Genomic DNA, 22,411 nt, shown 5'->3' with positions numbered 1-22,411 from the left:
TATAGCGGATCCCTTTCTTGAAACACCAGTAACTGTGTCTAGCCTTGCCACGAACCATTGCGTTCGGAGGTGTCTCCTATCCTCGTGCCGGTGTACTACGCTGAGAAGCCTCGCTATTCAACCTGCCTGCAGTAGATTCTCTACTCGCTTAAGGGCCTTCCGTGTTTTTCAAAGTGACGAAAAGGCAGATTAGCTTTCGCCTGCAGGGAGGAGATCGAAGGAAACCTTCCGACAGTTCGAAAAGTTCATGTGTGACGACGTACGACAAGATGAAGTTCACACAAAAGTGTCTCGGGAACATCAGCAAGATGCTGGATTTTTACTCGCAGTTCAACCCCTCGCCGCTTTCGATAAAACAGTTCATCGATTTCGGTGAGTAAGGAGCTCGCTTTATTGGCAAACGTTACACACGACGTCCGAGTCTCAAGTGTCGGGTGTCGACGGACCTAGGCCAATTCCTTTTTTACTTTCTCTTTTTGTTTTTGTCCGTTCGTACGGTTGTTTAGACAGGCAAAGAGCTAGAGACAGGAATGGAATCGATCGAACAACGACCTCGAGTGAGCATAGGGCATCGTTTTCAGGGTTGCTTCGGTAAAATCGCTCAACGATCCCAGGGCATCGTACCCGTGGCTAGTTTACATTTGTCGTGCTAGTATCGACAAATGGGTGCCAGCGATGGCGTTGCTGCATCTCTCGACGTTCACGCTTTAATGCAGTCAGAAATTGGGCTGGTTCATTCGCGGATAATTCGTTACCGACTAATTATTCAACTGGATAATTTCAGCTTTGCCATTCAAACGACGAATATAGCATAGAACGCATACACGAATATGGCATATAACGTGATATATAGTGCCTTGTACACGTAAACAAAGTATAATCATTACAAATGTTTCTTCTCCATGGACGCAACCAAGGACGTCTGAGATTACGTCGTTGGCTCAAGGCTAAATGCATTGTCGTTGAATGATTAATTAGTTAAAAAATATTAAAATCGTGTGCACGTAATTTTACTAGTTCTTTCCTTTTTATTTCACAAAATTTTCTTTTAGAAAAGTACTTGGGATTGGGAAAAGAAAATGGAGCACGAGACGACAAAAATACGAAAGCGATTTCTAATTCGACAGCTCTGAGCATTTTTCCCACGATATTTAATTAAATAAAATTTCGATTTTCTTTACGAGATATCCGAGGAGAACGTGGCGCTTAGAATTTTGGATTTTTGCAACGTCAAAATGTAAGGTTGCTGCTCTCGGGTTTCCCTGTATCGATCCCTAAAAGTCACTGCTCTCTTGGAAATGTCGGATTTTGGAAGTAACAATTCCCTTAATCCGAGCGCGCCTAATTTCTGTTTCATTCGACATTTCTCGCGCCATATCGATTTCCATACAGTGAACCCAATTACAATCATTTGACCGCAGAGATGATATTCAGCGGATTAATCTGTAAATAAAATCACGCGATTATTAATTATTCATTCGTGTACTTATCAATACAAATACACTCAGTTTGCATTCCGAATAAATTATCGAAGAAGCTATTTAAAGACCTACTGCACGAAGTACGAAGTTGGTAAAAAGATTTAGTCCCTGGTGCTAAAAATTTATTTTCGGAGTAGGAATCTTCCCTAAGGAACTGTCAATTAGTTATTAACATACTTCTTTCTCATTGAACAAAGTTGTGTGTGTGTTTCGTCTATTGGTCGCCTTTGTTTTCGAACTGTCAGACGTTACCATAGTCCAGCATGCCTCGTGTCTCAACATAGTACATAGCTCCTCTCTGTTAATGAATCGACCGTTTCACGCGTTCTATATATCTAGACAATGACGAAGGAAGCCACCCACGAAGTGGGTAGGTTTTTACCACTCGCAAACGGACGCAAGTGCCGTCAGAGTTCGTCGAATTTGCGATCACGTTTTCGTGTACACGATCTATTCTGACCGCTGCTCTGTTACCCTCACCGTGGTAAACACGTATCTGGTTTAAAATTAGTATCGATGCTTGATTCTCGTAGCGAGGTCAGGATTCAAGAAGTTTCACGCGACGGGCAATTTACGTTATTATCGCGCCGCATACCATTTATTTGATGCGTCGATTATACAGCAGACAAATATGCTAATCACGCTAACGACGAACCGCGATAACATCCTGTTTCGTTTTCCATCCGCACTGTCTGCTGCCTGTAATTAACGAAACCGATTCTTCTATCGTTTCCCACTTAGTAAACATAGTCAGCTGCTCGTATCTATAGTCCTTGAGAGCATACGTGTTCGACGAATATCGAATGCGAATCAAACAGAGTCATACAGATAACGGGAACCTTCGCTCCAAATAAATACCGTCGCTCTGTTTACCTGTTAAACCTAGCAGCGAACACCAGACCTTGGTGAATCTGGTTCACGTGCATCGTTGCAACTCGGGTATATACCGGTGCTCCAAACAGTGCTACAATCTGTCAGAGTGGCCTCCTTTGTGCGCGAGCTACCGAGTTGCCTTCATCAGGTATCAAACGATCTAGAGGCCTTTTCGCGCACACGCAGCGCGCGGCAATTCCTCGGATTATCAATGAATTGACCTAACCGGTTCATACCGACGTAACGCTGTTTGTATCCACAGATTTCGAGCAAGTTGTTCCAAGGCGGGAAGTCAAGGTTAGCTTCATCGTCAGCCTCGCATAGGCGAACCGTCCCCTGAATTCGGTCACTGCCATTGGTTCCTGGAGACCACCGAGAAGATAAAATAGCAATTGCGCTATTAGTATAGCTGGAATGCTGCCACTTTCCCGCGTCATCCGACTGACGTGGGCGCTCAAACCCTTGGAGTTTGAACTTTCGATAAATTCTTCTTTGAATTCGTGCCCGTGTGACGCAGGCATACCTTCTTCATCTTGCACCTCGTAAATCTCGAGATAGTTCCAGATTCTTAACGCATCTTTGCCGGACTTATTGGGTCATTGCTTCTGACGCGCGGAGACGCAACGATCTTTGAACCGAGCTAGAGAAACGAGAGAAGAGAAAAACAAACCTGACGAGCAGAAGCACGACTCGAAATTAACCTCGTACTCGGTTAATCGACTCTCCGAATGTCTAGGTATACGAGTTTCCTTTTGACGACAACCTGGCTGGGTCTTTCGTCTGAAACTTGCCAGTGTACTGCGAGGAAAGTTGAGGAGAGCTCGAGGGCTTCGAAGAAACCTGTCACGATCGCTGTAAATCGACTTTCTGGAGTCGTCGCGAGACTTTGACCACACCCTTGTTACCGTTTAACTATTCCTATCACGTACCGATATACGTAGTTACCGATCTTAACGTACGTTCCGCTGGTCTCTCTGCTGCTCTACGAAGTACCAGCTAACGAGTAACAGCTACCGCGAACAAGTATTCGCGTTATCAGCGACCTCGATCTCGAGCAATAACAATTTATTTCGATTTCGTAACATTTTCGATTTATCGAGTTTACCAACGCGGCTCGTTTCCTTTCACTTTAATCTCGAAATTTTTCATCGCCCTACATACGATGAACCAAGCTGCGATTTTCCCATGTCGACGATCCGAGCTGCGAAATAAATTGATATTAATTCGGCATTCACCAATCGTTATCTAATTCGCTCGGTGGACGTGTTTTATGTATGCAGCTGGTGCGGTCATGAGACTCCCATTGGCCTATGCAACTCGTGTGCATGCCTGCTGTTGCACATAAGATTAAAGCTTCAAAGCTAAACAGCCACTTCCTCTTACCGGTTATAACCGTACGTCGACCGTTCTAGAACTAAAACTTGCTGGAGGAACAATGGCCGGGTGGAATCACGAGGTGTAACGGAAAAGGTCGATGATCAACCGTTTCCTTGCCAGTGATAAGGCTTTTGTTATTGTTTTGTCGGGCGTTTTATCAGTGATATTCTACAGATAAGCGAATAAAATTCTAAACGCTGCTAAATTTAAGAGCTCGATATCGAATTTCGCGTAAATATTTTGAAGATAAGTTGGCTACATCGTAAACGGAACTTTGATATCGTCCGAGTTAAATTCCGCGAAGATGCTGCGCGATACATCGGAAAAGAGAATTCTGCGAAGGCAAATAGACGTGTGGAGAAAATCGAGAAGCGCTGGCAATTTACACTCGATGTTTGTTTGCTCCCTACGTGCAACGCCCACATTACGATCGAGAGACACTGCACGGAAACGTGATTAGGATGCTCTCGGCAAGTTACTCGCTGTGGGAGTAGGCATGGCTGCAGCCTGGCCGAGTTTTTACTCTACCGAGTCTGGTTCACGCTGGTAAGAGTATCATCTGATCCATACAATACTACTCTGAACGTCCTCGAACCGAGTAATCTACTCTATGGGTCTTTTATTTCTTCCGGATCAACTCTCCCTCGATATCACTTTACTCGTTAGCTGGGAAAGAGAGCGTTTACGCAATCTTGTTAACAGGTAATTTATTCCCCCGCGTAGGCAACGATTAATTCCACGACCAGCAAAAAAGTAGTATCGTTTTACTATTACACAAGAATAATTGTAAGGTTGTGCCGCATAATCTATTTGCGCGGGTATTAATCACGCCGATACACCTGTAAACGATACAAAATAGTTAAAATTCGATCGATAAACTTTCCGCGATTATCAGCGAGCATAAATCATTCTTTTTCGAGGAAATGGTTAAAAAGGCAGGAAAAAATCGCGAAAGGCAATCAGTCAGCGATATTACGGCATTTGCAATTTCCTTTTGATCTGCAGCTCCAACTACGAACTTTCGCGCAACGATCGCGATCGTTCATCTGTCGATCTTCTCGGAGGCATCTCGTAACCCGTGATCCGATAATGCTCACGATCGAAAATAAAACTTCTTTCGTCTCTTTTCCCTTTCGCAGTTTCTTTGTTGGCTCGGGCGAATTATCAAACATCCCCGATAATTTTTGTCGCGGAATTTCAACGACTATCTACGGATCGAGTTTATCGGAGCACTAACGCGACGACGTAGTATTCGAGGGAATAAAACTTTTTTCGAACTTTGTACCATATCCGAAAAGAGGAGTTTAGATCGTCGTTTCGACACAAATCCACGCTACCCCGTGTCCTCGGCTTTTATTAAACATCGGGCTGATGTGCGCCACGGACCTATAGCGCGCACCGGAAATAAGGCTATTTTTACGGAAATACCTCTATCCCTCGATTCGATCGTAAAATAAACTAAATCCAGAAGGACTGACTATCGCGGAACCACGACAAACATTCGTGGGTTCGAAAGGTTCGCGTAATAAAATATGCAAAGTCGGTCTGAATTCTACGCGACGCAAAATCTGGCAACGATCCCCGCGTCGATTGATCCGCGGAATTCGTTAAACGTCGAGAATAAAGCTAATTGGTCGATGGAAAAGGGGGAAAATTGGTTTAAGCTAGCTATAGGTCGGAGTAGAGTGCCGTAGTCGAGGTCAGTTCGCGATTTCCGTAGTTTTCCCCATTTTAAAGAGCACCCCGTTCCTTCTGATTCCGTCCTCGGTACCCCGCGGGATCGATCGATGCATATTCACCCCCGTCGTTTGATCCCCGACCTCTCCCGATCGCAGCACCGTTTTTCTCGTCAAATTTAGACGTTCAATTTCGTCCTTCTCTCGTTACATCCGGCACGTTGTTGACATCAAAGTTAACGCTGATAATCGACGATAATTACATTCGCGAAACATGTGCAGCAGCACTTTGCGAGCCCCGCCGACTTACGTAACGCGCCTCGTGCATTTCAATTCCATGAAAATTGATCCTGTGATCATCCGCGATGAATTTTCAACGATTCGCAGCGGCTGTTTGTCGATAACACGCTGGTGAACCGGCTCTTGGAGGAAATGGAGAAGTGGTTTTTGCCTTGGTTCGCGTGACCGAACGATCGACAACGGTATTTCAATTTATTTTCTTCGGATTAAAAGCTTCGGTTGTGATCGAAAGCTCGCTTTCCATAGGGGAACGGATGTGTTTCCCGATACCTCCGATCTCCCTGATCCTTTGAAAAGCGACGAACGATTGTAAATGAAATTAGAATGGCGGATCGATCGGGGCGAGTCGACAGCAGGGAACGACTGACAATGAGACTTTATGACACGTATCGAAACGCGGTCATCGATGTATCATCGTTTCAAATTCGTTTACTTTTCCGTGCATCACTGGCTGGTCTCTTTGTCCTCTCTGACAATCGCGAGTATTTTAATAAATTTTATCGCTCGCTTGTCCCGAGGAAATTCCATTCGTTTTCACGATCGTCTCCTTGCTCGGCGAGACAAAGCAATTGCAGTAAAAGGGACCATAATCGAATGCTGCCTTTTTAATTTCTCGACAGTCCTCTAAAATAAAAGATTCCTTTCCTTGAACGCCACCTGGCTCTCGCTAAGATCAAAGCTGCTAATTACGCGATTCGTTTCTGCCCGACTAGGTCAAGCTTAATTCGCAAATTCGCGACTTCGTTACCTGCTCTTCAATTCGCTAATGATTCTCAATAATACCGCGTATATGGGTCGAGCTGTTCCCTATCGAACAGAACCGAATGAACGAAAAATTATGTCACGTACTTTTGACATACTGTTCGTTAAGAGCCTGAAAAATCATCTTTTTTTTTTCCTGTCGCGTAATTACGCGTTGAAATTTAATACCGCTCGTGACATGTTTACTGCCGTGTTGCTAATTGAAACTTCGTCTGTTGAAAGAGCGAAACCTAAACGATAAAACTCATCGAGTTGCGAACACTGCGATTAGATAGATTTTACTCGCGAAGTAGCCAGTGAGTGGGATCGATCATGTCATTTCCACTATTGTTCCATCAATCTTAGAATCACGATCTCGCGTTCTCTATTGACCAACTATTGCCTTATCCGGTTCGATGTATCGATATAAATGCTCAACCATCGGCTAAACAATTTCGCGCAACGTGGGTATTACGTTCCCGAGTGAAAAGAGAGGGATGCGTCGAAGGACATTGCATGTTTCGTTGCAATTCGATGCACTCTCTGACCTTCCTGGCTACCTCCACGAATTTCTTGCCGAGTCACCCACGCGAACTATGTACCTCGAATAAGAAGCACACTCGCACACGGGAAAAAAGCTTCCCGATAATTACGTGTTAAAACGCGCATATGCAATAAGATGCGACTCGCGTCCAAAGGTCAGGAGGCTCGTCCATCTGCGACCACACCAGGCAGGCACGCAAACAGTTGTCATTCTTTTACGCTTTTATCTCGTCTCGTTTCCCCGTCGTCGTGTTTCCTACTTCCAAAACGCGTGCACGATGTCGCAACATCGTATCGATCATGTTCGCTCTCGTCTTCTGTCCGCATACGTCCCAGCGTCGCTCGTTTATCTCGAAGGCGAGGAATTTCGTGAAACACGTTTGTTTTGTAAGTTACAAGTGGCGATTATTTTCTTAAATCGCTATTTCAGTGTTTTGTCTGACAGACTCTTTTTTCTCCCGTCTGGCTTGCTCTGTCAATTAACGCGATTCCGTGCTGAAGTACGAGAGAGAGCTGATAACTCTGGCAGCCTGCTAAATATTTTCTATTACTCAACGAGATACGCATCTAGACCGGAAAAACGGCGATAATGCACAAACAAACAATTGCTCGTGATACCTGCTCAAACACATTGTTTTCGTACTTGTTTATTACGTTTAAATGACCGGAACACCTCTCCGCGATTTTTACCGGAGATCTAGCTAATCCACGAGAGCGTATAAACCTGTCAGCCGATTCGAGTGTAATCTTTGTGATAGATTATCTGGAGTGTTATCGAACACGGGTCGTAAATGAATGAAATCTCAAAGTTGATATGGAAGGGTATCAATTTTATGCTTCATCCGCGACCCATCGATTGCGATTTCACGAGGGAGAAGAGCGTGGGCGTGAAAAGGTTATTCCTCCGATCGATTTAGATCGCAAAGGATCGTTTTCGCATAAGAGACTTCGGTTCAGCCTGCTCGGTGCGGATAAAGTCAGTGGGTAATTTCACGGCAATTTATTATCGGCTACAGATTGGACTTGGCAGTGAATCAGCTGTTCGCCAATCTGTACCGTTAGCAGAAAATGCAATTTTCTTTAATGGAAAACCTGGCATTTCAGAGACTTTCACGCTGTTTCCTCTGTTACCGATCGAACCTCTTTGCGCGAGGACGTTCGAAACGAGAATTTAAGGCGTCGCGAATTTACCAGGGTCGTTTTTGAATGAAATCCCGTGAATGAAATAAAGCAAGGAAGGTTAAATAAGGAACTATTGACTCCTATTACCTTCGTCCCACGTATACGCGACTGAATTATAAATGAACACGAACGATTCCGTTGGTCTATATCTTACCCTGATCTCCCGTTTTTTCTCTCCAAGGTCCCAAATAACCCCGTAATCTAGGAAATTTACCGATATGTGTAGGTAATCCTGCGGAACCACTCGGTTAAGTTAATACGGGGCAAATTTAATCCAATTAAGCAATGGGATCAAGCTATTGTCCGGTGGATATACGCTATCGGGGATGACGTAAATGGTGGTCAAGTTTTATGATGTCCCCTCTCATATCGCTTATATCCCCGCTATCATAAACATTTGCGTTATTCGCGAAAGCGAAAAGAACCTGAAAAATTACACAATCGTTTATCGGTGTCTTGCTAAATCACGCAGCTTTAAACATCGAGCGGAAAATATACATAAATTATAATCAGCTCGATAATCGCGGTGTTTACAATTAGTAAATTAGTAACGTCTCATATTCCTGGCTTGTTTTCCGTCAATCCGGACAATGATCGAAAGCTGAGATCTAAGTTTATGTACGTTTGGCAAAGTATGGGCATTTGAGTGCAGAGAAAATTGGCAGTATCGGTTAATTAGGAATATCGTAAATGGCAGTTTGTTAAGTAGGTTATCTGCTGAGTAAACGTTGCAAATCGATTTTACTATACAAACATCACGCGATGCAATAGGTTCGTTTGATTTAGAAACGGTCGATAGACCAGTTCCTTCGAACTGAATTTACCAGAAAAGTTATACATTACACACGCGTGCAATCAGAACCCCAGGCTGCTTTTGATCATGTCGTTCGTGGAGAAAGTTTTGTTAAAATCCTGGCTACCCTATCCTTCGATCGATCGATTAAATTTTAAAAGAGACACCAAAATGGGAATTGGAAAGTGTATCACCTTGATACGTGGCCAGTGCAAACACTCGCTTCTGAGAGAAGTGATAAAACGGTATCGTAGCTCGCTCATGATCGTGTTTTCTCCAATGAACTGCAGAGAACAAGCCACGTATCTGCGACCTCGTATTATTGTAATGTAGGAAGCACTGTCCAGTTTGATAAATTCGATATCGGAATAAATTCTTTTCCCGGGAAACGTAACGCGTTCGTTTCTAATCTAGGGACTCTAACGCGGACAATTTTCGCTTTCGTCGACGGCAACGATGATTTCACTTTTCGAAACTTCGCGATTGCTATCAAAATCGAGGCGGAGGCGAAGAAAAAGGAATGGAGGAAGAGGGAATGCATAAAAAATTGTACTTGTAAAGCGAAACGTAAGCGTCGTTACATGTAAGGAGATAACGCAACCGGTTGCCACGAATGAAGCCGCGTTTTCATAGAAATCGGTCTCCTTTTCCTGCAAGGAACCCGAGCTTACGCAATGGAACACTGTTTACAGAGTTCGTTGTTCCGTGTCTCTTTGATTCATCGAAACTTTCCTTGATGTGGGTTTTAAATCGTCGCGATAAGAGCGTTAGTCGCCATCGCCATCCTTTACGATTTTCCTAAAACTCTTGGAAAACGTGTAACTTGCCAATCGTGACACACGCGAGCATACCAGCAAGAACTCCCACGATGATTAAATTCAACGACGTGATTTGTTTCAGATCTAAGTTCCCAAAACTCTTAGAAAACGTGTAACTTGCCAATCGTGACACACACGAGCATACCAGCAAGAACTCCCACGATGATTAATTTCAACGACGTGATTTGTTTCAGGTCTAAGTGCCTGTGAAAGGAAGTCCTTTATATTCCTAAGGAAGGAGCTACCAGTCCGACTGGCCAACATTATGAAAGAGATCCACCTGCTGCCGGAGAATTTACTGAATATGCCTAGTGTGGGTATAGTTAATAATTTATACGCCACTTCGTTCGAGGATATCATGCAGTTCGAGAAGGTTGAAGTCAACGAGACCACTTTAGACAAGTGAGTCTTCAACAGTTAGAACAGTCTCTTGAATGGTTCATTCAACACTCGATTCGTTTGTTAGACGCCTGGTTCTAAAATATTGGCTTCTAGGCTCAATTACACTTAAACGGATTCGTCGCTTTTCTCCGGCATATCTCGATCAGAGTAAATTAACCGAATCGTGTCTCTTCTTTCTCGCAGGTTTTGTCAGACATTGGTGAAGATCCGGAATAGACACAAGGATATCGTAGAGACCATGGCGCAGGGTGTTCTGGAGTTGAAAGAATCTCACGACGTCGATGCCCAGACGGAGAACAATATTCAGTATTTCTTGGACAGATTCCTCATGTCCCGAATTTCCATTCGCATGCTGATTAATCAGCACAGTAAGTTCATTCTTGCGTTTCGTTATCTAACAGGTTCAAATTGGTTGACACGACTGTTAAAAAAAGAAAATCTCTTCTCTTACAGCTCTCCTATTTGGCAGTGAATTGAACGGGCACAGTAGACACGTTGGTTCCATAGACCCCTCCTGTGAGATAATCAGCGTTGTGAAAGATGCCTATGAGAAAGCTAGATTACTGTGCGACGAATATTATCTAGCTAGTCCGGAGCTGGTGGTCCAGCAACATAACGGCAAGTTTGAAAAACGTTGATTGTACTGTAACGTTGATAGTAAGTCGCATGGCATAATCAATTTTCTCTAGTAGATAGAGTACAAAATTGCCACAGCGAAACCTTTGAATTTTTAATGAAAGATAACACGTACGCGGTACACATGCGAATAGACGACAGCGAAAAGCTTTCAGTGTGGCAATTTGTTGTGTATTTTGCGCGTAAACAGAGATATAAAAGAAAAATACAAAATGGTAACGACGATTAGATTGTTGCAACATCGTAAGAAAAAGAAGAGCGCATGGAAGAACTTCTTATCTCGCTGCTACTCACTCCTTGTCCTTTCCTCTTTCAGAGCTCGAACGATGTAGTCAAATTAGGATAGTTTATGTACCAAGCCACCTATTCCATATGCTGTTCGAACTTTTCAAGAACAGCATGCGTGCAGTGATGGAACACCACAGCGCCAATGCGGAGTACCCAGCAATAGAAGTGATCGTATCGCGTGGTAAAGAAGATATTTGCGTCAAGGTAAGATTATACAAATCACTTCTCGGTTTCGCGAAAGATTATCTAACATTATCGATATACACAGAGCAGATTAACGCATTAATTGTGATCGATCATAATTTATAAATAAACGCTACTTGTAAATCAAATCTGACGTTACTCCAGCACTGATATCCAATATCACACTGTATCGGATATTCAATGCGAAACACGTTCGCAAACAAATCCTGACAGAATATTTTGAAATTAGGCGGAAAGATTAACAGGGAGTTTTATTTAATGCACCATTTTTGCAGATGTCTGATCGCGGTGGTGGCATCCCTCGCTCTCAAATGGATCATTTGTTTAAATATATGTACAGCACGGCACCAAGGCCAACTAGAACCGATGCTCATACTGTTCCACTTGCTGGATATGGTTACGGTCTTCCAGTTTCTCGGTTATACGCCAGATATTTCCACGGCGATCTCGTCCTCCAAAGTTGCGATGGATATGGTACTGACGCCATTATATATCTCAAGGTAAACATCGTGTCTTGTAATTTCAGAACGTCGTATTATATTGCGTTATTCTTCGTCGAACGAATGTTTCATTCTACAGGCTTTATCGAACGAAGCCAACGAGCTGTTGCCAATCTTCAACAAGACTTCCTCCAAGTTTTATCGAACTCAAGTCTCGAATACCGATTGGAGTAGCCAATGTGGAGGTGGTATGGCTACGAGGCAACTACGTATGAGTCATGTCCAAGGGCATAAACTTCCACGTGGAATGGAGATCAGGCATTGCTAGCGAAATTCCATCCCCATGGACCAAAGAATAGGAAAGTAGGTACTTGGATATTTATCCTGTAACTAAATCTTGTAGACAATACCGAAGGTGTTACCAAAATGTTATGATCTGTATCGGAATCTCTTTCAGTATTTCAGTGTTTCCTTTTTAACGAGGTGTTTCGCTAGCGAGCACTGATAGGATCAATGGAACGTCGGGGTTCGACAAATTGTTAATCAGGACAACTGCTTCTACCGTAGGTGACTCGGAAAGAGCCTCGTGATTTTCGTGTCACGATATGTAGAGAAGTAGCAACGATCTGCGATCGTGATCCTTTGTAATCGGGTACATATTTTTCAAGAAAAACAGTAGATGACTGGACGCGATGGTCGCAGCGATGTTATTGCTTCGTCAGAAACATAAAATATCTGACTACACGTTGTGACCGCGGTTACAATACCTACATATCATGATTATCGAAATTCAACAGCACTTCGCATGTTTCCGGGCTTTCTCTATTATTTTCTCTGTTCGTTACGCGTTCTTGACGCAACGACAAAAATGATGAAACGCATGAGGCACTCAGATAATTCGGAGTTCAATTTTTTCTTTTCCTTTATATATTTTAAAACTCATTCGTTATTTATTCTTCGATATTATTTCGCGACGAAATTGGAGCTTATAGTATAAGTTTAAGAACCGACTCTAAAAATTCTTGAAATATTTAATGAAAATTATGAAACTTATCTGGGTGTTTTATGAACGTCATTTTCCTTTTTATACCTACACACACGTGTGCCGAGCTTTCATTAAGTCAGCATTTTAATTACGTAAATAATTGTAAAGCATTTCTTTTGATTCGAGCAAGGAAAACTGTGCAAACGAACGTTCAACTAAACTTCACGATCGATCGATACGAAGCGAGAAAGAATTTTTCTTCTTGTTAGAGAAATTTTATAAAAGAATGCCATAAAGTATGAACTGTGATTTGATGCGTGATTTTAGTTAAATATAGCTAGACAAATTTTTAACCTATTGATATGCAACGCTGTGCGCGTTTGCCAACTTTAACTGTGCAAAGAAAAAGAAGAGGAATGGAAAGAAGAAAATATTGATAATTTAATGATTACTTAGGCGCGTGAGCTAGACAAAATGACATGCGAGTCAGGAGGGACTGGCTGAAGAAAGAATAACGATATTGATATTTACTTCATCCCCGGGAAAGTATTTTGTATACCGTGAACAAGCAAAAGATTTCTTACAGGACACTTCAGGTGCCCCAACTTTTCAATGAATTTTTATAAGGCTAAGCGAAAACAAAGTTTTGTACACGATAAATTTCGTTCTTCCCGAAGACCACGATTTTCGTACTTATCCCGTTTATATTCTAAGATATTTCACGTGCATTTTCTCCCAATCAACGTGTCAAATTCAGCCAGAAGGAACTCGAAGAAAATCAAGATGATGCAACATCGTCGCGTTCATGTATCTCTTTTCTTCTCTTATCTTTGCGTTCTTTTTTTTTTTTTTAAATACGAAACGGACGTCACTCTTGTATACTTTATTCAAAATTACGTAATAAAATTTTTATGTATTTGTTACGAGTAGAGCACGATGACATTTAGTTTTCACAAAGAAACAGGCACAACCCGCGTACCTTAGAGTACTGAACAATTTTTGAGTCTTTACTCCGTTAGGGTTATAATAAAGAGATTGCATAATTTACGTACGTATCCTGCACGTTTTCTACGATTTTCTATAATTTACCATCATTTCCAACGTTAAACGAGATTGCCTATATCACAAAGAGAACGAATCTAAAGGGTCGCAATCTGTTCCTGAAAGGCGATGCACCGTAACGTAAAATTGCATGAATCGTCTCTGATATCGAGAGGAAGCAATGTCACTTCTGCAAATGATTTTACATAAAATTCGACCCGTGAAAAAGTTTCACGGTATAGTTGAGAGTGTGCTCTACACGTTCTCCCGTGTATATAATTTTACGTTTTTAGCGCACTTGAAAGTATGTCTGTCTAGATGACAGACTCTAGCTGTATTAACAGACTGTAGAGATATTCGTGTGGTTAAACGCGAGTGAACACTTGTAAAACATTGTAAATAAACATATTACGAGATAAAAAATTGCCTGTTTTCTTTTACAGTTCATCGGGATTGCTTTTAAATGTCAATTAGCTATGCATGAACGGACCCGAAGAATTTGATTCGGTTTGAGACGGATGAAGCGCAAGGTTTCGACAGTATCGACTAGATTAACGAGTAAACACACAGAACAGATGTTGTAATGCATTGCTGTAGTTTTATTACGTTTGGCCATGCGTACCATAAGTGTGAGTTCGCTCTCGACAAATGTTTCTCTCTTACCGCACGCTTCTCTCGCTAAAAATAATAAAAAGTACATCTTATTAATAACAATAATTTTCATTTATAAAATAACGCTACCCTATGTACATGTCTGGCATCCATCAATGTATTCAGGTGACTCAACAGAACGTTCTACAAATTAGCATTGACAAGTAAAGCTCGCTCGCAATTATCATTGATCGGTCGGCGCCCATTCTTTTCCAATCTTCGAGGAACCGTACAATCGATGATAATTTACAAATCGGGTTTTAACCGGTTCAACGTTTGATTATTAAACCTTTTAAACCAGCAACAGCGTAACGATAAAGGAAAAGATAAATTGTCACGAATAAAAAACGCTTTATGGTCGCAATCGAGTAAAAACAAAAATTAAAACACGTCGAACAGAAAGATCGGGAAGAACTGGAAATAAATTACGGATAGAGTTCTAAGATAAACGATTTACAAGCGAGAAATAAAATCGATTAGCTGGAATTAGTGATCGAAGCTATTGTGGAACGGATTCGAAACGTTTGCGTCGTTGAGCGCGTTCAAAAGCCCTTCTCTCTCGTTTACTTTTGTTCTCATGTTTGGCACCGTCGACTTAACTCGTTCCCCTTTTTCAGCGACAAGAGAATGCGTTCGACTTTGAAGTAATTTACGGACCGATATTCCGATAAAAGTTTATCACAATAATAAAGTTCTTAGTGCGTGTCCTACAAGTTTGTGTACAAGTTGTCTCTCGATTGTAGATTCCAAAAAATACAATCTCGTATTCTCGTGTCTGCACGAATTTCCAAAAAGGTACACTAATGAATTGCACGTATCTTCGTTCGATTTCTGTCGTATGAAAATTAATTACACGCATCGTGGAGATTTCCTTTTAAAGCTATCAAGCGACTTTTCAGTGATCTGGGAAAATATTCCATTAGAATTCACGACGAAGAATGTACACTTCGTCCTACTGATCCTTCCACGAGCGAGATCCAGTCGAAAAATATCCATTCGCAATCAATCGGTAAAAGGTGTTGAAGATTCTTCACAAAATTTTGACACGTTCGTCGCGTAGACGGTGGTAATAATTTCGCGAGGAAAAATAATAGAGAACAAAACGAGTTTACGCATGATTCAGAAGTTTTTCGACGGATTCCGCTTTCGTTCTCCTGCACCTGGTCAAATGGGATCTCTCGATCAGGCAAACAACTATTGCTAAAACTTCCTTAAAGTGTTTTTCAACGATTCATCTATGCTACAATGTATATACAGCATGGCAGTGATTACACACTCTATATTTCCTTGCCGTACAATACACGTGCTACCAAAAATTTTGCGACTTTAAAACTGCTTGATTCGAGTCTATAAAGAACCTCCTACTCCTCGGTTCGCAAACCTTCCTGCGTCGACCATTGAAATTTAATGTTCCGACTGATTTCAACTATACTTCGTACGAATCAAGCGAAATGTTATTCGGCGAGGATCAACGTAAACGTACATACTTGTCGGCCTACTTATAGAACGTACTTGCCATGCTTTGTCAACGTTAGAAAGACAAATTTCTCTGACAAATCACAAAATGCGCCTGTTTATTACGTCTACGCATCTCTCCACCTTGTCAAACTAATCCGATGGTGATTTCATCAAAAGCGAACGCAACAAGTCCTCGGAAGTTCACCTGAATTGACAACTTCTATCCGAATATGAAATTTGGTCGAGAACAAGTCTGAAAGGATGTGACCGTTGTTTAATCCCACGGAAATTGCTTGTGACACTGACGAGTCTTAACAATTATCGAATTACAAGAATTCTGCGATGAAACGATCTAGCGATCCTTCAGGTGAAATTCGTATAGCCTTCGTGCGAATGCGGATAGTTCCGTTCTAAATTATTTTTCTTTTCCTCGATGTTCTTTTCTCGTGCACGTAGAAAAATAAGGGAAACGAACTGTCATTTAATACGGAGACAATAATGAGCGCCTTGTGATTGCGAAAGGTATGTGTAATTTTTTTACGGTTAGTAATTACGCTCGGTTACATTCCTCGTACGACATTAGTACAATTATTAATTAATCTAGGACATATGCACTACTCAAATAGATACTTTATAATAATTATTCTTTATAGTCTATCAAAATATTCATCACAGTGCTACGGACACAAAATTGTGTTCTGTTTATACGTGTAAATAATGATTCTTTTTCTTCGAGCAGGAAAAGTCGCGTAATCCAGCCACTCGTTGATCGCAAGCTACATTACATACTTCACACGAAAGCGTGTTCTTAGATTTTCCTTTATCTCGCTCCCTCTATCTCACTTTCTCTTTCTTTTTCTTTCTTGCTTTTTTTTTTTTAATAAAATAAACGACGATTTCAACCGTCTTTCAATTTTCTTCTGAAAATATCAACGAATCGATAAATGGCATCTATTTAAATTACACTTTAAACGATTTTCTAGATCACATATTTCTCTGTTCATCTTTTGTACAATAGTTTGAGGATTCCATTAATGTCAACGAGAGACCCGATTCTTGATATTTTCTATGCTCGTATCACTTATTTCATCTTCCATTTTTTCTTTTTTTTTTTCTTTTTCCTTTTAAACGTAGAGTGCTACACACACATGACAGTATCATCCCGTTTAAAAAATTCTTATTCGACTTTACATATGACTTATATTTACAACAATAAATTGAGGAGATGGCCTTCCAAGGAGATCGTCTAGCTTCTAATTAAATCGACGAACTCGCGTAGCTAGAAACTATGTTCGTTTCCATTAGAAAGAACGTGATTAGAACGAACGTTCATTCGCAACTAATATGAAAGACAAAAATTCAAAGCGACAATCTTCGCCAGAAATCCAAAGACGCTTCTCGTGCGTACGAATCGAATTCATCGTAGAACTACAAACTTCGGACAAAACTAAAAATTTCGATCCAAACAACGAAACTAAAATCAAAGAAACCTTCGCAAGCTAACGTTTAATGCACGCGTTGTTTTCGCGTTAAAAATAACATTACCGATAAATCGAGAAGAAAGAAAATAAATTGGAGATAAACAATAAGAATGTTTCTTACTGAAGCGGCTTACAATATTCCCCTTAGTATGCCTTTCTCCTTACTCATCTGAAATATTTCGTCCAAGAAAAACAATCTTTTCTCCTGAAACTTCCTCCCAAAAATTTCCACCTTCCAAACACTTAAATTCCCATGTCATTTTCATTGCGAAAATCATCTCAAAATATGATTACCTCGATAAGGATTTCCAATATATGTTCTTTTTTTTGCGAAAAATGGTCTTACTGTACTACAAAAATCGTTTTCGGCTCAACCATTTCTTTTTACAACCTTCTTTCCTCCCCTCGTGAAGACCATTTCTACAAAGGTTTTATCATCGAATTCCATTCGCGATCATTCCTCAACGGAGAAAGGTTCCTTTATCGAAGACCCAGAAGTCTTTCTTGGAAGTGGCGCCTCGAGAGATTTTGTCTTTCTCTTCTTCTCTGAATTACATTATATTTTTTTGTGTTTTTTTTCCTTTTTCTTTTCTTTTTTTTTTTTTCTTGTAATGTCGAATCCCAAAGAATGTCGTTAATTCTAACGATTAATGGCCACACTGTTCCTTAAAAAATGATACATCGTCCCTGAAAATCTATCTGGAATTCTCAAAAAACTGGTCTCTGGTTAAACCTCTGCGTGAAGGGGACTAGGCGAGCGGAGTGACTGACAGCAACCCCATGGAAAGAGCCACGTGGCTCAGCACCTTGGCGAAAATTTCGGGTTGGTAGGGCCATGAATGTAGCTTCGTAGTTCCTTTGGTGGCTCTGACCCGAAATCCGACGCAGTGTCAACGTCGGACTTGCGACAAATGATCATACGAATGTCCGTATGCAAATAAATCCGGCCAGACTTACCGGACATAAATCTGGAAAGAAACATCCGATTTTAGCACCGCAACGTAAGATTTCCATTTGCATGCGGATGTTAATCAGTTGTCGAACAGGCTCAATGAAGCTTTAGTTTGTTACAAATCAGCCGCAAAGATGGGCTTGAAAGAAGCGTGAAATAGCAAAAAACTGTCACAAAAAGAAGGAACGTTTAAAAACAAGAAAACTAAATAATCGTGGTTTCCGTTTATCATTAATTTCGTGCTGTTACATTGATAATTGTTTCTCGATTGACGCGTTTAATCGACGATATTGTTACATTTTTATTCGGTTAAACGATTTATGCACGCGACAACGAAGTTTGTACAAGGAAACCTGGATTATTTTTATGAACACTGGTCATGAAAGCTTCAAAACTTTAATTAACGAGATGGAAGGTATCCCTTGGCCATGGGTAATTAAAATTTCAAAGTTTACGAAATGGACAAAATTGAACGTTTCTAGTAGAAACATAGATGTACGCACCTAAGATGTACGAGGTAGCGTAGTGTTTTGTCCCGCAGTGTTCTCTGACGTAAAAAAGTATGAGATCGTGGTGGCATATCAGAAAGATCGTATAGTACTACGAACATCTTAACGACAGTACCCAAAGGATTGAGAAGCGTTACTTGAATAGTACCGCTTCTTGGTACTTGGTAGCCCTTTTTGCCCAAATTAATATGTGCCTAGGCAAAAGTAACAGGAGTCGTTTCATCAATGTCCCGTTACACTCTAAATATATCATTCAAACACAACAATAACAACAAAACATTTCCGTCAAAATGAGATAAAAAACACAGAAAAGAGGAAAAAATTGCCAATTCGTAATGGATCAAGAGTCTAAAAACAAAAAAAAGAACAAAAAATAGAAAAAGGAAAAAACAAATAACAAAACTCAAATGAAACAGAAAAATATAAGAGGAAAGAAGAATACGTATACGTACGAGATAGGGCGTAGAAACTTTATCATTGTCACCGAGCGTATAGAAGAACACAGTGACTGGAAGCTTTCGATGTTTCGGACAGAACGAACCGCTGGCACCCAACTCAGCCGTGAAACCATGAACGGTGGACACGGGCTCGAGTCTACCGTTTAAAGCCGATTCCTCGAAGCTGCCTAGAAGGGCATGACTCTGAGGTCTGCTGCGAGAAGTCGAGCGTCTTTTTGGTGTCTCCTCTCCTTCGCCGGCATTCTCGGTCTCCCTGTCAGTTTCCTCTAAGGACACTGCACCTGGACTTGGCGGAGTGTTCAGTTCAAACAGAGCACTGAAACAACAAAAAGCTCGTCTCACCGAAAGAGCTTCTTCCCAGCCACTTTTCACTATCCTATCCAATTATTCAAATTATCTCCGTACCTTCTTTTCGAGGAGACGGAATTCAAACTGCTATCGTAATCGAAGCAACAGCTGCCTCTTCTCAACGGGGCTGGACTGGATGTTAAGGGCAGGCCAGTTCTACTGTGGAACACCATCGAAGCTGCGTTCTCCAAAGACCGCCGAAATCTTTCTTGCTCGATCGCGGTTGGTACCGCTTTGTCCACTGTTTCGTCTTCCTCTGTAACAGCGTTGTCCTTGCCGAGACCGTGGTTTCGAATCTTCTTCCCGACGTTCGAAACAGAATCTTTGCAAAGCTTCGATACAGTATCATCTTCCTCCTCTTCGTGCTCGGTTACGCTATCTTCTCCGTTTGTACTATGCAGTCTGTTTTGCCACTTGGACGTCTCGACTTCGTCGTAGTCGCAGCTATCCTCCTTGTAATTTGTACTATAGATTCGTGAGTTTTGATGTGCGCCATTTGTACTAAGCTCTAAAGGATCGGGGCACGCGTCACGCTTCTCCGTTTCTTCGGCAAAGTTCGAGAAGTCTATTCTTCTCTTGGCTTTGCTATCCCTGAAGTTCTTTGGATCGTGCAGGCTGGGCTGGACGTTGTTGTACGAGTACGAACGTTGACCTGTCTGTTGGATCACGTCCTGCGAATTATCCTCTGACGCCAAACTTATCTTCTTCTCTTGCTCCTTTTTGAAAAGCTGTCGGAACCGATTAAATCTCTTGTTGAACGCCATAGGCAGAGACTTCTCGTCCTCCAATGGCACAGTTTTCTGTTCCTGATATAGTTTCTCGCAGGCCTTGCTTTCCGTTTCGTTGGCGATCGTTGGCAACACGGACCTCGATTTGGTCCCATTGGAAATTTCCGATTGGTTCCCTCGGTCTTTGCTAGTTCGTAAAATTGCTCCCAATAGTATGTCTGCTTTGTTCGAGACGTTTTGCAAACAGTCCACGGTGTCGTTCGTCCGTTTCTCGGAGTTATTGCGTTTCATCGCCTGTAAATCTTCGTTCGATCCATTGCTATCGAGTTTCTCGCGTTTCTGAGGATTATAAATGTTCTTATTGCCATAGATTTCACCGTAATTGGTTTTCTCTAAAGCTTGTTGGTCATTTTTCCTACACAACTTGTGATTACAACCTTCGCAGGACCTCGTGCGATTCACCATGTTATTTGTCGAGCACTCGTTGCTCTCCAAATTCCCGTACTTGCCTACCGACTTGTCTGTTCCATCTTCGATCGCCTTATCCAACCTCTCTCGTCTCTTCATCGTCCTCACGCTTGTCCTTTTGCGTTCAGACGGTGTCCTGGCCCTCAAAACGGCCAAGACCTCGTCGACTTCCTGCTGGCTTAGCTCCAAGTTGCAATTTTTAAATCTCACTTCGTTCCCATGTTGTTGCTCCTGACTCTTCATATTCGTAGCTTTCACCTTATTTTCCACGTAACCGTTGTTTGGCGTAACCCCGAGAACTCGGCCAGGGACCTTGCTGAACCAATCCAAAATGCCTCCTTCCTCCTTTGATCTATCTTTATCGTCGGGAAAGGACAACTTCGATATCAAGTGACTTAGATCCTTTCCAGATCTCCCTTTATTGTTGGTACCCCTGTCCAACTCCGACTCCAGAGCTTCCTGTCCAGGCGATACCGCGTCAGTATTCGACAGCTTGTTGGACGATTTGACGCAGCTTTGATGTACCATACAGGTGGAGTTTGAAGAATCCTGCTTCAACCGATTATTCGTCGAAGGACCTGGATTTGATTCGTGGAAAGGACTGGGTTGTCTAAAGGGATTGATCACAAGACTCGAATCCTTGCTGACCGGCGGTTTGCAGGTTCTCTCAGAGTCGTTGAAATAACCATCTTTGTTTCCGCGAAGGCTCTGAAAAGCACACTTTCCATTTGCACTACTATTATTCCAAGACTCAACAAAAACCCATGGCAACGAAGAATTGAATGGTATCAGATTCTCAAATAGCCCATTTTTTTCCGCAGATTTTATTTCCGTTTCCTTTTGCTTCTTACCTAAATTGCACTGCTTTTCTTTGCAATTCGACAGCACCTTCGGTTCAGAATCTTCGATCGTTCGTTTGTACCGCTTCTCTAAATTACCTTCTCGTTCCTCGATGTTCAGCTGCGCCTTGAAGCAACGTTCTAAATTATCGGAATTCAGATTCTTTCGGTTCTTGATGGTATTCTCCTCGAACTTGCAATTCTGGCTTTGCACAGACTTGACGCCACGATTGTTCGTTATCTCGGAGGAACATTTCGGGTAGCTCGAACTCTGGGTGCCCTTCGATTTTTGCGTTACAGCTTCCTGTACCGCAGGCAGAGGTATCGATTGAACTGTCACACAGGTGTTTGCCTCTGTAGGTCCACAAGGAAGCGACCGACGACGCTTTCTCTCGCGATTCTGTCGCGGTATTGCTGGCGATGGTGGTGCAACGTCCTCCTCCTCGCAGGGACAGTGATGTTTTCCGGGCTTGTTGCAAGGCGTTTGCAGTCTGTCGTCTACCAAAGCTGTTTCAACAAAGCAATTTCGTTTCGCGACCTGTTTAGGCTGCCATATTCGGCTCACTTTATCAGACATTTTCGAGCATCAGCTTCGTTACTTTATTAATGATTCTAAAAACAATGACAGAAGGAACATATGCTTTATTAGGTAATCTAAAAGAGAGAAAAACACAAAAGAAGAAAAGATGAATAATTCTCCCGGAATAGATAGACAAAGGTGATACTCGAACGTTGAAAT

General features: G+C 41.9%; 2 protein-coding genes across 4 annotated transcripts in view; one reads left to right on the top strand and one right to left on the bottom strand.

Annotated features, from left to right (window-relative positions):
* The first annotated feature begins 46 nt into the window (after window positions 1-46).
* On the top strand, window positions 47-17,317 carry Pdk (pyruvate dehydrogenase kinase). Of its 2 annotated transcripts, none has more exons than XM_017911277.1 (8): window positions 47-372; window positions 9,979-10,186; window positions 10,370-10,554; window positions 10,640-10,804; window positions 11,139-11,314; window positions 11,590-11,814; window positions 11,894-12,117; window positions 12,212-17,317. In XM_017911277.1, exons 1-7 carry the CDS (start codon window positions 270-272, stop codon window positions 12,080-12,082), a joined length of 1,251 nt encoding a protein of 416 aa, XP_017766766.1. In that variant the 5' UTR covers window positions 47-269; the 3' UTR covers window positions 12,083-12,117; window positions 12,212-17,317. The 2 variants fall into 2 exon arrangements, with proteins under 2 accessions (XP_017766766.1, XP_017766767.1); XM_017911278.1 differs by having other exon boundaries at window positions 11,894-12,121.
* The window catches only part of atos (atos homolog atossa), a 34,895-nt gene continuing 25,552 nt past the window's right edge, over window positions 13,069-22,411 (bottom strand). For both annotated transcript variants that reach the window (XM_017911275.1, XM_017911276.1), the window contains exons 6-9: window positions 19,695-22,179; window positions 19,284-19,605; window positions 18,826-19,025; window positions 13,069-18,338 (exon numbers count right to left, since the gene is read on the bottom strand). In XM_017911275.1, coding sequence (XP_017766764.1) covers window positions 18,170-18,338; window positions 18,826-19,025; window positions 19,284-19,605; window positions 19,695-22,179 — 3,176 coding nt within the window. In that variant the 3' untranslated portion in view covers window positions 13,069-18,169. The remainder of the gene's footprint in view (window positions 18,339-18,825; window positions 19,026-19,283; window positions 19,606-19,694; window positions 22,180-22,411) is intronic.

The sequence above is a fragment of the Eufriesea mexicana genome, unplaced genomic scaffold (assembly GCF_001483705.2).
Source record: "Eufriesea mexicana isolate 0111107269 unplaced genomic scaffold, ASM148370v2 scaffold124, whole genome shotgun sequence".
Taxonomy (NCBI): domain Eukaryota; kingdom Metazoa; phylum Arthropoda; class Insecta; order Hymenoptera; family Apidae; genus Eufriesea; species Eufriesea mexicana.
Note: the sequence above shows the minus strand (reverse complement) of the source record. Positions and strands in the feature narration are given on the sequence as shown.

Coding starts and splice junctions, on each gene's coding strand:
- Pdk (XM_017911277.1), top strand. CDS start 270: ATGAAGTTCACACAAAAGTGTCTCGGGAACATCAGCAAGATGCTGGAT. Junction 10,187..10,369: donor AACGAGACCACTTTAGACAA/GTGAGTCTTCAA, acceptor TCTTTCTCGCAG/GTTTTGTCAGACATTGGTGA. Junction 10,555..10,639: donor CATGCTGATTAATCAGCACA/GTAAGTTCATTC, acceptor CTTCTCTTACAG/CTCTCCTATTTGGCAGTGAA.